Source organism: Vicia villosa, linkage group LG3 (genome assembly GCF_029867415.1).
Source record: "Vicia villosa cultivar HV-30 ecotype Madison, WI linkage group LG3, Vvil1.0, whole genome shotgun sequence".
Classification (NCBI taxonomy): Eukaryota; Viridiplantae; Streptophyta; class Magnoliopsida; order Fabales; family Fabaceae; genus Vicia; species Vicia villosa.
Window position 1 is genome coordinate 27,389,801 of NC_081182.1, and position 15,270 is coordinate 27,405,070.

Below are 15,270 nucleotides of genomic sequence, written 5' to 3' on the forward strand. Positions count from 1 at the left end.
AATAACAATAAACCAATTATTATTTTTACTAATGTTATTTTAGTTATTTATAACTTATTTATTTTTTATTTTTAACATTTATAGAAATAAATTAGTATTTTATTTTCTTATTTTATTATGAGGGTTAGTTTCTATAGTTTCTAACGCAATCATACATTCAAGAGAAAAAATTTACAATACATAAACCAGATAAAATAAATATTTCAATTATCTTATCATATCCTATTGTCACATTAAACATTCTCTTAATTTTATTATAATTTTTTTCTAATTAAGAGGCTTTAATTTAAATTTGTTTTAGGCCTTGGAAAATGCTGAGTATAGTATAGCATTCACTAGCATTTTCCATTTTAAAAAAATGTATATTTATAACTTGCGCCACTTATATGGTAATAAATTATAAAAGGAGGAGTTTCCTAAAGGCATGGAAAGAAAATCTTCAAGATTCGGAGTATTGGTTCTTGCAAAATCGGAAGTCAACGCAACAATCATACACTCAAAAGAAAACCCGTTGACTAACGATGACGTGGCAGAGAGAGAAAAAGAGATCCGTGAGTTAGTTAGTCCTTGGAGAATTCAGTTACAGTGATTCTTGAAATCATTTCTGTTAGGCGAAGAAGTTCATACATTTTTCTGCGTTTCTCTTTTCATCATCCATCGTCTCTGTTATCGCTTCTTTTCTGCATTTTCTCAACTGCTCCGTTCTTTCTTCTCCAAAACGCCTTCCATCAAAGTCGTTTTGCTCTATCACGACGTCATGGCTTGGAGACGTTTCGCAAAGCAGCTTACTCCTTCAATCTTTCGAGCTCGAACGCAGGTTAGGGTTTACAATGTGATCTTTCTTTTTCTTGAATTGGAGACGTTGTAATGGAATCAATGCGTACATTTAGGTTGATGCTTGAATTTGTGAGTTATGTTTGCAGGTTGAAAGGCGTCAATCTGAATTGGGAATAATCAAAGATTTATTGAGTCGAAATCATGAATCTCGTAATAAGTTTCAAGGTAATATTCATAAATTATAGCAATATATAACAAAGTTTATACAGAAAAAAACGGCAATAAACTGCATTACTCTCAAATTTATGTAGGGAGTAGGCTTTTGTTCTCCCGGGAGAGATCTCAGTTCAGGTTTCTAGGAAATTTGGCCGGACCACCGAGTGATTCATCTAAAGCCAAGAAGGCCTCTGATGATCAGAATGATCCTGAAGTTGTGATTAGAGCATTTGAAAGTGATCCATCTCTGCATACAAATTATTTGGCTTTTTCTGAGTATGTCGAAGCATTAGTAAAAGTTGGCAGGATGGGAGAAAGTGAATTTCTCAAGAATTTGATAAGAGGTGACTAATTGACTAGAATTTTCTCATTTTTTCTATTGAGTATGTTTGCATCTCATTGTGCTTTGCTCTGTTTGATCTTCTAACCTTGCTCAAGGAATTAAGATTTTTCCCCCAAGTAAAATGATTGAATGTGTGGATCTATTTGCATTGCATTTAGAAGCTTAACTTGTTGTGTATTATGGTAACTTTAGTCATAATCTTTTGTTGGGGATTATGAAGTTTGATTAGCATTTCACTTATAATCATTGTGAACAAGAGAGTCGTACTTTTATCTTTGTTGGAATACTGCGGTTCTTCGTTTCGATCACAATCATGATACCTCTTTTGACCTTTCGTTTCGTATAATTTCATAAAAATTGAATTTCATGGATGGGATGTACCAAATCCAAAATCTTATGTAGATCTATGGTGTGTGCAGAATTCAAAACTTGGCATTGCAACTATCCACTTGTCCAAATTTGTTATTTGGCTACTTTTTGAAATAACTTTTTGAATATTCCTTTATTTTGCACATTTTACCAACTAAAGTTAGATATCTAAATTTTCAGCTATTCCTAGTTCAGCGAGAAAGGAAGAAAGTAGTACAGGTGGCCTAACTGTTCTTAAAAATGTGAAAGAGCCTACAAAAGATGAAATTCTTGGAAATTTCAAAGACAAGCAATGGCATACAATTTGGTTGATTGCTCTGGCCTTCATCTTAGTTTGTGGTGTAGGAGCTTTCATCGTGTATGAAAGAATTAGTAAAGGTATTTTGTGTTAACATAACTTACAAACCACTGAATTTGATGGGCATGTCCTTTGTTTTGTTTTTTACCCTTTTTTCTTTTACATTTTTCACCTTTCTTAGGACTTCGCATGTATGAAGAAGTGCAACCCAATATGCAGACAAGTACTAAATTTAGCGATGTGAAAGGTGTGGATGAGGCAAAGGCTGAACTTGAAGAAATTGTTGATTACTTAAAAGATCCTAAGGTAGGCTTTTCCAGCATAAATCCATGCTCTCTCTCTCTTGCATGCATTTCTCACACTCGATTGAAATATTTATATGATTGACATGTGTCCTAAGCTATTCCAATACATTTGATTCCTTATATGATGCCATGGGAATTTTTGTTATTCTTTGGGTCTGGAGATGTTGATACAAAGTTATGAAATAGTGATAATTCTTTTGTTGACGAGAAAATGTCGTTTTAATACAAGACGCAAATAGTCAAAGTTGTTGAGAAATCAGTTCTATTGCTTTGGATAATAATTTCAAAACAAATTGGATGTATATAGCACATACTCTTATCGTTTGGTTTTCTACATGCTTCCTCTTAGTTACTAGGGTTGAAGCTTTCAATATGCTAACTCAATATCAAAATATGCCTAATATAGTGTGATAAATGTCTGTTGGTAACTGTTACATTAGTTGGACTGAGTTTGTAAGCATAAATAGAGCTTCTTGTTGGGTTATGCTTCAAACTTAAAACCCCAAAACAAAATTTTCCAGACTCTCATTTGTGTTTCTCATTCTGATTCTTCAAAGTTTCAAACGGTGCTGCCGCGCTCACTTTCTTCTCATGTTGCATGCTCATTAATTCTGTTCTTTTGTATATATTTCTTTCTCCTTGGTTTTTTTTCTGCTCTCTTTTCTTTTAATTCTTGTTTATGTCTTCATTTCACAGTAATTATTTTTGTTCTACTTTTTCTTTTTTATGCTGTTATTTTCTCTCTCATTTATCCTCTTTCATTTATATGTTGTACTAGTTTTCATTATCCCCTACCTTCTAACTCCCTACAGATTCCAGCATGTTCCCTAGTATTTATAGTCAGATTTTGTAATATATTTATTTATTCTATTTACATGCTTTTTCCATGGATTGCAATTGTTTTTATCATGTTTCTCATCCGACTCAGTTACTGTTTTAATTGGTGTCCAAACCTTTTCTTATTTGAATCTGACAATAAGTTCGCGTGACAAGTTTTAACATAAATGCTTAAAATGGTTTGTGCTCTATGTTGAACCTGAATTTTGTGTGACTCTCTTGATGTCATATCCAGTTTTCTTATGTATATCATTTTCTTCAAGATTAGATTCTGTAGTGTTTTGTACTATCTAGAGATTACTCTGTTCCCTTTTCACAGCGCTTTACTCGTCTTGGTGGTAAACTCCCAAAAGGTGTCTTGCTTGTTGGCCCGCCTGGCACTGGTAAAACAATGTTGGCAAGAGCTATTGCTGAAGAGGCGGAGATTCCTTTCTTCTTGTGCAGTGTAAGTGAATTTGAAAAGATGTATGTCGGTAGTGCTGCACAAAGAGTGAGAGATCTTTTCACAGCTGCAAAAAAGCGCGCCCCTTGTATAATCTTTATTGATGAGATTGATGCTATTGGTCGAAAACGAAATCCAAATGACCAAATGCACGTGCCTATAAGTCAATTGCTTGTTGAGTTAGATGGATTCAAACAACATGAAGGCATAGTTGTGATTGGTGCTACTAATTTTGAGGAGTCACTAGATAAGGCTTTGGTGAGACCTGGGCGATTTGATCGCCGTGTTGTTGTTACCAATCCAGATTTAAAAGGACGACAACAGATTTTGGAATCTCTGATGTCAAAGGTATTCTTTTACTCTATTGTAAGAATATTTTTCTTGTATCTTGGGTTGGATGGCTTAAATTTTTTGAGGTACATGTGCAGTGCTTGGTGCAATGCCTAATGTAATGTAGAATTGTTAGAACTTAGAAGGAAATTTTTTCACCTGTGTTTCTTATTCCAATATGATTCAGGTTCTCAAGGCAGATGATGTTGATCTGATGATCATTGCTCAGTGTACACCTGGGTTCTCCGGTGCTGACCTTGCAAATTTGGTTAATGTTGCTGCCCTAAGGGCTGCAAAGGTTGGCACCAATTCTGTGAGCATCCATGATTTAGAGTTTGCACGGGAGAAGATTATGATAGGAAATGAACGCAAATCAGCTGTTACATCTAAGAAGTCAAGAAAGCTTACTGCTTTCCATGAGAGTGGCCATGCCTTAGTGGCAACATATACTGATGGTGCGCGTCCTGTTCACAAGGCAACTATTGTTCGGCGTGGGGGGACTCTAGGCACGGTTTCTCAATTGCCGGACAAAGATCAGAGTAGTCACTCTCGTAAACAGATGCTTGCTAAGCTTGATTGTTGTATGGGGGGTCGGGTTGCTGAAGAGCTAATTTTTGGAGAAACCCAAGTTACTTCTGGTGCATCCTCAGATCTTGCGAAGGCAACTTATTTGGCCAGGGAAATGGTTACAAAGTATGGTATGAGTACTGAAGTAGGTCCGGTCATTCACAATTACCTTGATAATGGGAGAAGTATGAGCTCAAAAACTAGGCTGCTTATTGAGAAAGAAGTGAAGAACTTACTGGAGAGAGCTTACAACAATGCAAAAACTATCCTAACCACCCATGAAAAGGAGCTTCACGCACTTGCAAATGCTCTTCTGGAGCACGAGACACTTACAGGAAGTCAGATAAATGATTTACTTGCAAAAGTCAAATCCCAGCAGTCGGAGCCGCAGTCACGTGTAACCAAAACCAGTGAGTAGGTAAAGATTAAAAAAAGGTAGTGTGGCATTAATAGATTGGAGTGTGATCATAGCATTCATCTTCTGGTTATATCTAGCCCACGTGTTGCTTCCTAGCAGCTAGTGGATTTGTTGGCTTGTTGAGAATGTCTCTGCAGGGAAAACTGACTCACATTATTGGGTCCTGTCCCTTCCACTCATTTTCAATCTATTTTTACAAATGACACACTTTTTCCGTTCAGTTTTAGTTTTGAACTCTCAGCTAATTACTGTATATTGATAGAAAACTCTCTCAATATTATACATGATGCAAATTACTCTATGCTATTGGCAAACAATGGTTACAATGCACACTCTGTCTTTTATGTTAATGACAATGAATTTTCTTGCTATTGGAAAAATTCAAAATGCAGAGATTATCATTTATTTTGAGAAAGTAAAAAACCTTTAAAGTTGTGGAGATGGCAATGGGTACCCATCATGGGCATGGATACTAGTCCCTTGCTGGTGCAGTTACCATGCATAGATAAAAATTTATGCACCGTGCATAGATTAATATGAACCTTTGGATCATTGGATCAAATTCTAAATATCAATTGTTATTATTCAATATTCAATACTCACTACTCAATACTTAATACTCAATACTCAATACTGGATTAAAAACATGATCCAATGGCTTATATAGGCTTATGCACGGTGCATAAGAAAAATCCTTATGCATATTAGTCAAAGCCCCTTGCTACCTGTCCCATTTAAATTTAATAAATATGATATTCGTATTGCGTACCCGCTCAATGCTCATACCCGTGTGGGTATCCGTTAAACGGGTATCTGTGAATTTTGAAATACCCATGAATATTAAACGGATATTCATGAATACTATTATTTAAATATTATATATATATATATATATATATATATATATATATAATTATTTTTTATCCCTATTAAAGACAATATTTTTAAATTTAACCCATAATAATAATAATAACAAAAATGAATCACATTCGTTTTTTAATCAAATAAATAAATTCAACAAAATAATAATAATTACATATTCAACTAAATAATTCTAATAATATATAATAATAATAATAATAATAATAATAATAATAATATTTTTATATTAAACAAATTAATATTTAAGTAATTTTGTTAATTATTAATGGATACGAATATCCGTGGGTACGGATACCATCAAATCCGTGTCCGTAGTGAAACAAGTAACTAAATATATATATCGTGGATACCCATTAAATCATTAAACTTGTATTTGTGTTGAATCTTACCCGTGAGTATCTATGAGTATGATTTTTTTTTGAGAAATGCTAACGACACTCTCTTTTCAACACTCTCTCCAATACTCTCCTTCTTATAGGTTCAAACATGTGTGGGTCCTACCACTTTATGTGGGATCCATTTCCAAAATGAGGGACCCACACATGTTCTAACCAATAAGAAAGTGAGTGTTGGAGAGAGTGTTGAAAAGAGAGTGTTGCTAGCACTCCTCTTTTTTTTTTGTCATCCATAATTACAACGTATCGAGTATTTTCTTTTGATTTATGATGAATTGTAAGCAAACATTTATATTTGCTTATTATCATGTTTTACTTGTTGATATAGTATTTGTAGACAAATTATGCGTACTTGATTGGTGTTTAATTCAAATTGTAATAATGTTTGTATGTGTGATGGTTTCTTTAATGTTTATTTTATTCATATTATTTGTTTTGGATTGGACAAAATAATCCCATATTTCTTGGAATCAAAGGTAAGACTAATTTATACCTAACATTCACGTTATTTAATTTAATAATGCGTCTTTTTTAAAGAAAAAAGATGGTGGGATTCTCATATTCAAAGTAGACAATACTAAATATGCAAAATCGCGTGTTAGGTCGATACTTCAAATGTGTTGAATCACGTGTATGGTCGATACTTCAAATATGCTTAATCATGGTTTGGTCGTTACTTCAAATGTGTTGAATCCCGTGTTTGAGTTTGACCGATGATTAATTTGTTTACTTTGCCATGGCATTACTTATATAAAATTTAGAACCACCCCAAATGATAGATCCTCTTACCAGTGGTTTTCACAAATCTGAGTGTTAAAACAAAGATTCAACTTAAATGTATGATACTTCAAGAACAACTATCCTATACATGGTGTGAAAGACTATTCTACTATAAAATATATTTAATTGTCAAATATTTGTTTAATGCATAAACTAAATCATATAATCAAACATTAATTTATATTTAATGGTCATTGACGCTCTAGGAGTATTGTTCGATTCTCCGCAATTGTGATTGTGATTGCGAAGGTGATGACAAACTTGACCTCTAAACCAGATTAGTTGGCCTAGTAGACTAGATACTAGTAGTGAAAACAAAAAAAAAATTATATAAATATATAGGGCATATCATATGAGAATGCCATATTTATATGAGAATGTGAGAATGAGTCTGAACCATTGGATTTTAAAATAAATGGTGGAGATTATGAGTGAATCTTTTTTTTGTCTCCTACATTTTGAAATAAATGATGTATTTATTAGAAACTTGTTGGTTTTTATTTTGAGATAATCAAAATAAAGAAAGTTTATTTTAGTTGTGTTGACATTATTAAAGCAATGTATTCGGATCCAAAAATGTATATTATTAGAAATGTGATAACTATGTCGTGATCATCATAATAAAAATTTAAATAATAAAAATTTTATGTTAGATTATAATAACAAACTAGTAGGTAATTCGTGTGTGACACGTGAGGGAGTGGTAATTCGTGAATGGTGTATGGGAAGTGGTGTTGCCGCTCTTTTTTAAGTAAGAGATCAATATTAATTTAGTATAGATATATTTAGTTATATATTAAATTCAGTTATATATTGGGAGCAGCTTGCCGCTCCCAATCTTCAGAAAAAATTTATATTAATTAAGTGGTGAAAAAATAATTTTTATGTAATTTATTCGTTAAAAATAAAATAAAAAATTTAGAGAAATTTAGTTCTTGCAAGATGAACTGAAAATTTATTAATCATTGATTTTACAAAATATGAGAAGCAACAAATAACACGGTAACACAACTTTTTATAGATGAATCTTATATACATGAAACTTATTGTTTGTTGAAATAACATCGATTTTGAATTTGGTCCTATTGGATTAGTCGTTCGCAAAATCGGATACGAAGATTTAAAAAAAAAACATCAATTTTGAACCGAATTTGTCTCCCGCTCTAAACATATTCGATTTACAAAAGTTATCTCATTCATATGCCAATTTTGTTTTGTACGAATCTGCGATATTTAATAAAGTAAGCAACTTTTTCTTGTCGCTATCACTACACAGAAGAAGACACTGATAGTCATAATTTCTTAATATTGATCAAAGTCTTCCTGTAATTTCTAAAAAAATAAAAAGAAGTCAGAAAAAAAGTTAAATAAGAATATATCATATTAATAGATATTGGAAAAATTATAAGAACTTAACTAATTTCGACAAATTGATATTAATAAGGGTTGGTGAAACATCGAATGCAAAAATGTTTTTATGGCATAAGCATCAACTGTGACATATGATATAATGATAAGAAACTACCTTCTACTTAGTTTAAAAGGCCGATGAGAATCAAATGGTGACATAGTCATTCTTGGAATATAAGTGATATTTCTAATATTTTTTTCAGGCATGATTTTTGACTCAAGAATATGATCTGCCATCTTTGTCAAAATAAGTCTTGTACCATTACATAAGCCTTCAGACTGGTCCAAATTCCTCATCAGCATTATAGGTGTACCTATCTTTAACTTCAACTTATGGTTGGACAAATAAAAAAATCTAAGGATGTCTAAAAAATCTAGTGTGATAGCTTCTTAAATCTGGATGTCCCTAACTTCAGCTTTGTCCACACTATTAACACTTAAACATTACCTTTCAAGACCTAAATAATTATGAAGCAAACATTTAAAAATGTTGAAAGTGAATGGTAATGATCGTGTGTGGACCGCAAGTGCACTGTTGTGTCAAGTAGTAAAAAGAATCGAACCCATAGAGAGATAGGTGATTACCAATTCTTACTTCAACTACATTTATCTAAAGTGATCGAAAAAGAATGGTTTGATGCAATTGAAAATAGATTTTAACAAATAATAAAAACAAGACTATAAGCTAAGAGTATCCATCAAGACTTACCCCTATGGTCATCCATATTCCAATCACAAGAATTTATAAGTTATTTTTATAGAATTTCTTGTTAAGTATGTGCGACGCCCACTTTCGTGGCATGTACATCTAAACATGTTTCAGACACAATTATGCATATCAATCAAGAGTGTACATGTTGTCATGTAACGCCGCATTCTAAATTGTTTCTCAACTGAGATAGTGTTGCCTTGTCAGTGGCACCTCAAAACCATTTTTTTAGCAATTCTTTTTTGGATGTTGGATTATTATCTTTCGATACAAGATCAACATCTGTTTTGCCTTTGCTTTCACAACCGATATAGACATGGATTAGAATTCGAATCCTAAAATAAAACAACCCTATAATACTCGTGTTTAAAAAGGTTGACACTAATCACTAAAATAAAACAACCTTATAATACTCGTGTTTAAAAAGGTCGAATCACTAATTTCGAGCTTAATTGACACTAATCATTAATCATGACAAAAATATAAGTTATAGATGTCAAAACGTCACAAAAGTCATCCAAAGATCAATAGTTTTGTAACTGCATGAGGCCTGACATGGGCCGTGTCAGGGGACACGGGTTAGCTGTGTTAGCCTCTGGCTGCTTGTATAGGGGTTCTTCAAAGGGTGGAACATGACCCGTGTCGTGGGAAACGGCTTGGTCGTATTGGACTCACGAAGTTTTCGCTCGAAACGCTCCTTTGTGTGCTTATTTATTGTTCGTTTTGGGACGATGTTTGAGGTTCAATTACAATTGGGCTGAGTAAGCGGGCAAGGGTTACCCAAATTAGAAGGTGAAGTGTCCTTTTATTGCCTTTTTCACTATTTTGGTGCTTAGATTTTATTTTTTTCCCAATCAATCATACATGATACGTGAATCTAAAGTATGCCAGACTGCCATAATAAACTATTTAGGTAATACTTCTCAAGATTCAATTACTATGGTACAAAACACGTGCTAAACTCGTAACCTATTTGGGAAACTAAGGGTGTACGTGTAATACCGATTTTATGTATTTTCCACGAGCCCCTAAACTTAGCCAATCTTCATTACAAACCTATATACGTTCTCCATAAAACAATCAAGTTTAACAACTTTTTTAGGAGAAAAATTATGGCTCAATTTTTTGGTGTTTTAACAATGGTATATGCAACTTATTTAATCAAAATTATCCTACCAACACAAAATCACACAACAAACAAATAAGACTATAAATGCAATAAAATAAGGGAAATACCCTCCCCCTAAACTTAAACTGGACATTGGCCCAAATGTTTCAATTCAAGTAGGGAGAAGTAGAGAGAAACTCGTAAACACCTCACTAAGGAGGTGGGAAGCACAACGTGAGGTTTTGTAATAACCTTTGTATGTCTTTAACCATAGCACTTTGTCGTTCTTGTTCTTCGCCTTGCCTCTGTTATTCGACCCATTGCTTATGTTGCTCTGCCATCAGATACTCAATTTTTGAGTTCATCCATCCCTACTGGTCCTGATACTGACTAGATTGTCTGGTTTCTTGATATTTAGAGGGACTTGAGCCTCATTTCCATCCATAACACCACCTGGATGGTTAATTTCAAGTTAGGGAAACCTTTCTCCTTAGATTCCTCTTTGGGGGGGTTTCCAACAGTATACAACCAATTTTTCTGAGCTCATATTCTTATTTTCTGCTTGGAAGGTAAAAATTAGTCTTCCCATGCACCATCAAGCTATATGATTCACCATTGTGGTAAATCATCCACATCTATAAAAGGGACTCCAAATCACAGCATGCGCGACCCGTAAGAGGGAGCTCGATGTCCTCATAAAAAGCGATATACACATGTCACTATATCTATCATGGCAGAGTTAGCTACGCGACTTAGCTGTTTGGCCAAGAAAGCACAAACATTAACAGAATCTGTGACAAGCAGAAGGTTTGGCCTAGAAACATTAAGTCGTCTAGATAAAACTGATTATTGGAAACTCAAATATGCGCACAATTATAAGAAATGGATAACAATGATAAGCACGTTGATACACACAATTCTCAATCAATCGTTTCAATACCCTTGCTATGGTAACCTATTTCCAACAAAAATAGTAAGAAAAACGTAAATTGACAAATTATCAAACACTTGGCGTGCGATCGGTTTTTCAGATTTTCCTTTCAAGTTTGTTTATATCGAAAACCTCTTATAATCACTTAGATTGTAAGGCAATAAACAAATTAATATAGCTTTTACCAATCAATGGAAAATTGTGAGGAATCGATCACTTAATCAATGTATTTATCAATTTGCTAATGAAAATTTAAATGCAAGAGATAAAGAAAAGGACACGAGGATTTGTTTAGACAGTTCATCGGTCGTCCTCGCTATGGCTACGTCTGCCCCCAATTCCAAAGTGGAATTAAGATACCAATCTTACTATGCAAGAAATTCTTTAGAAGATAAATGTAGCAATTCAACCCTATAAACCCTATGTTTGATGTTGATCCTTGCACTTATCTTCCCTTGATCTGGCTTATATCAAGTCACCCAAAAAGTCAATTGATTCACCGTATCGCCCTACTCCTTTTCAAGAAACCATAATTTTTCAAAGCTTTCAGTCGGTCGAATCCAAATTTTGAATTATTGTCACCCAAGATTACCAATTGATTCATCGTCTCACGCCACTCATTTGCAAGCATCTTCTGTTCTTCAAAGCTTTCACTCGATCGAATCCAAATTACGTAACTCTTATAGAAACCCCCAAATCAACACCTTGAACTTGGAGGAAAAAACCTCACAATTTTCTCAATGAAACCCCCAAAGATTCTCAACCCAGTTACTCGGTACATCTACCTAAATTATGTGTAGTTTGCTCGTGTGTATGCATAGATGGAAGGTTGAAGATAAAGAGCAATATTTGTATGTGTTTATAGGTTCATCAAGTTTGGAATGATGCATGTATGTAGTATTTATAGTAGTGCAAGTTGGAGGCAAAAGGGAAACCTATACATTTGAAAAAGAATGCAGTTTTTTAGAAAAACTACAACATGTGCCGACACATATAAGTCATGTATCGAAACATATTAATGCATGTGTCGACACATTCAAATAGATGTTCAGGCTTTAAAACTACAACACATGTGTCGACCTGAAAATTGTATGTGTCGACACATAGAAGTAATTTTCTTAGTATGTGTCGACCTAAAAGACTCTATGTGTCGACACATAAAAATACAAGCTACAGAATGTATCATTACAGTACATGTGTTGACGTATACAATGTATGTGTCGACACATACACTTGTATTTTGAGTAGGGGTGGCAAAACGGGCCGTGGCCCGCCGGCCCGACCCGCGCACCCACCAAAAAATGACGGGTTGGGTTGGGATTTTAGGCCCGCCGCTCGCCAAAGTCCGCCCCACCAAAACCCGCCGCTCGCCATAGCCCGCCCCGCCAATATCCGCCGCCCGTCAAAGCCCGCCTCTCCTCCAAAATACCCTCTTTTTTAGTTAATTTTAGTAATTCCAATTCTTGATGGTTTATTTTATATATTTATTTGTAAATATATGTGATATTATTTTAACTAAAATTTGTTAAAAAGTTGCTTTTATAAAAAATTGTTTTAAAAAATAAGTGAAAAATTTAATTTAAAGGTTAAAAAAATGAAAAAAATATATAAATAAAATTAGGCGGGCGAGCCCGCCGCCCGCCAACCCGCCATCTTGGCGGGGCGGGCATGATTTTTATGCCCATATCACTTTGCGGGCATGCCCGCCCCGCTCGTTTTTTGGCGGACTTAAGGCGGGGCGGGCGGCGGGCGGGCGGCCCGTTTTGCCACCCCTAGTTTTGAGTAAAAATTGATTTTTAAAGCTTGCAGTTGAAGTTTAATGCCATGTAACTAATTTTTTATGCATGGTGACTTTTTCAAACATGTTCAAAGTACATTATAAAATCCCAATGCAAAGGTACACATAATGACTTAGAGATACAATCCAATATACAAAAATGCTAAAGTTTTCCTAAGTTTTGACATCATACAAAACATCTAATGGGCAAGTGCACTCACATAAGATTTTTCTACTGAGTTAAAAATCCTCCAACTATAATATATGGCTCAAACAATTCTGTTTTTCTTTGTTGTTAAATTGCTCCTTGATTGCTTTACTTTCATTATTAAACCATCTACTGCGTTCTTTAGTTGCACACAACCCTCAATGTTGTGGTTGTTTCTACTGCGGTAACGATAACATATATACTTTTCAATGTTGGGATATTCATGGATATGTTTGGGAATCTCCACTTCTTCTTTGTGGAATTCAACATCGATACATTCTTGTTGAATTCGTTTCATAGAAGTTTGAAGGGGCGTGTAATATTGATACTTAGACGGGAGCAATTTGCTTCCTCTATTTTCACAGCTGGATCAATTATCCTTTATTCTCCCCCATTTGCTCGTTTGTTCTATGTTTCCCATTGGTTAATAACCTCATCCTTTTCGATACTTATTCATAAATGGGTTAAATATGTTTTTGGTCCCTATAAAATAATCAAAACTTGTTTTTGGTCCCTATTAAAAAAATAACATGTTTTGGTCTCTACAAAATTATTATGCACGTAATTTTAGTCCCTACTTTTAAATCGATGTGTATTTTTGAATGATTATTTTACAAACATGTTTAAACGTTATAAAAAGTTCCTCGAAAAAAAGAAACTCAAAATTTGCATTACTTTTTTTTTTTTGCTATTCGCACCGGTGTCGACCCACCACAGGTGGGCCACTAATCCGGCTCGTGCGGAGAGGCATGCGCACTGGCCAAGCAAGATTGTTCCGCCTGGGAATCGAACTCGGTATTCCCCGAGTACGTCCTTGGACGGGGCTCCTTGCCAATGGAGCTCAACCGCTTGGTTAAATTTGCATTACTTTTATCATTATCTTTTGAAATTTAAAAAATTCATATTTAATTCTTCTCATTTTAAAAATTTTTATAATTTGGTAAAGAAATATTTTATAGTATTCTAAACACGTATAAAAAATTATTCAAAAACTTAAAAGTTTAAGGGTAATTAAACAGTTTTCAAAATTTTAAAAAATAGCAGAGACTAAAACTGCATGTATAAAAATTTTATAGGGACTAAAATATGTCATTTTTTTAATAGGGACTAAAAATAAAATTTGAAATATTTTTAGGGACAAAAAACATACTTAACCCTTCATAAAATTACTTGCAACCAATTTTTCTTCATGTTGTATATACCTTCATGCCATTGCTAGCAATTTGTAAAGGATTTTGGAGCCCTAATCCTGATGCTTTCGGCGAACTTAGATCATGATTGAAGCCCCGAGTCTTAGAAGATATTCATTCATCTCGTCATTAGTGCTTTTAACAAAAATGGTTTCTTGGTTAAATCTTCCATATATATATATATATATATATATATATATATATACACACACACACATACATATACATGACCGCAGAGGTCTTCCATTTTTATGCCTTATTTTGCTTAAGGTCTCCACTGATTTTGGATGCCTTCAGATATTGTGAAATGAGCGGTGAACCGCATGTAGATTTCTCCCCACATGTCAATGACTTTGTTTCTCAGGCCCCATAACCATGCCATAATATCGATCTTGAAGGTAAAAACAAATATCTTACACTTCTTTGGGTCATTTGCCTTCAAATTTTGTGAAATGAGCGGTGAACCGCATGTAAAGTTCTCCCTAATGTGTCAATGGCTTTGTTTCTTAGGCCCCATTACCATGCCATGATATTAAGCTTGAAGGTAAAAACAAATACTTTACATTTCTCTGGGTCTTTTGCTCCTCTAAAATTCAACAAGAAATATATGAGTTCCATATGTTCAGTTGGATATGTCATTCCACCGTAAGTCCCCATCTCCAATGATTTATGGAGTTCTTTATAAATGAGGATAATTGTTTGTCCTTTTACTTAAGGAGTGTCTTTGTTGCCCTTAGAGCCATCATATGAAGAAGAAGCCGATGTATGTCTACGACGATAATGACAATTCCCAATGTGTTATCCCCATGACTCAAATATAGAGGGCGAGTATCCTCGGAGTAAGTGAGAACGTGTTATACACCTCATATGACTGTGTGATCAGTGATCACGATATGATTCAATATAATATTCATTGTGATACAGCAATCCTCTATAATCGACCTGGATCAGACCTCTCACAAGTCTACGAGACTCTGA

General features: G+C 34.2%; 1 protein-coding gene across 2 annotated transcripts; it reads left to right on the forward strand.

The window, feature by feature from the left end:
• Positions 1-417: 417 nt before the first annotated feature.
• On the forward strand, positions 418-5,285 carry LOC131660775 (ATP-dependent zinc metalloprotease FTSH 4, mitochondrial-like). 2 transcript variants are annotated; one of them, XM_058930091.1, is made up of 7 exons: positions 418-817; positions 912-1,002; positions 1,089-1,337; positions 1,886-2,083; positions 2,185-2,309; positions 3,465-3,935; positions 4,105-5,285. In XM_058930091.1, exons 1-7 carry the CDS (start codon positions 758-760, stop codon positions 4,900-4,902), a joined length of 1,992 nt encoding a protein of 663 aa, XP_058786074.1. In that variant the 5' UTR covers positions 418-757; the 3' UTR covers positions 4,903-5,285. The 2 variants fall into 2 exon arrangements, with proteins under 2 accessions (XP_058786074.1, XP_058786075.1); XM_058930092.1 differs by having other exon boundaries at positions 924-1,002.
• Positions 5,286-15,270: the final 9,985 nt, after the last annotated feature.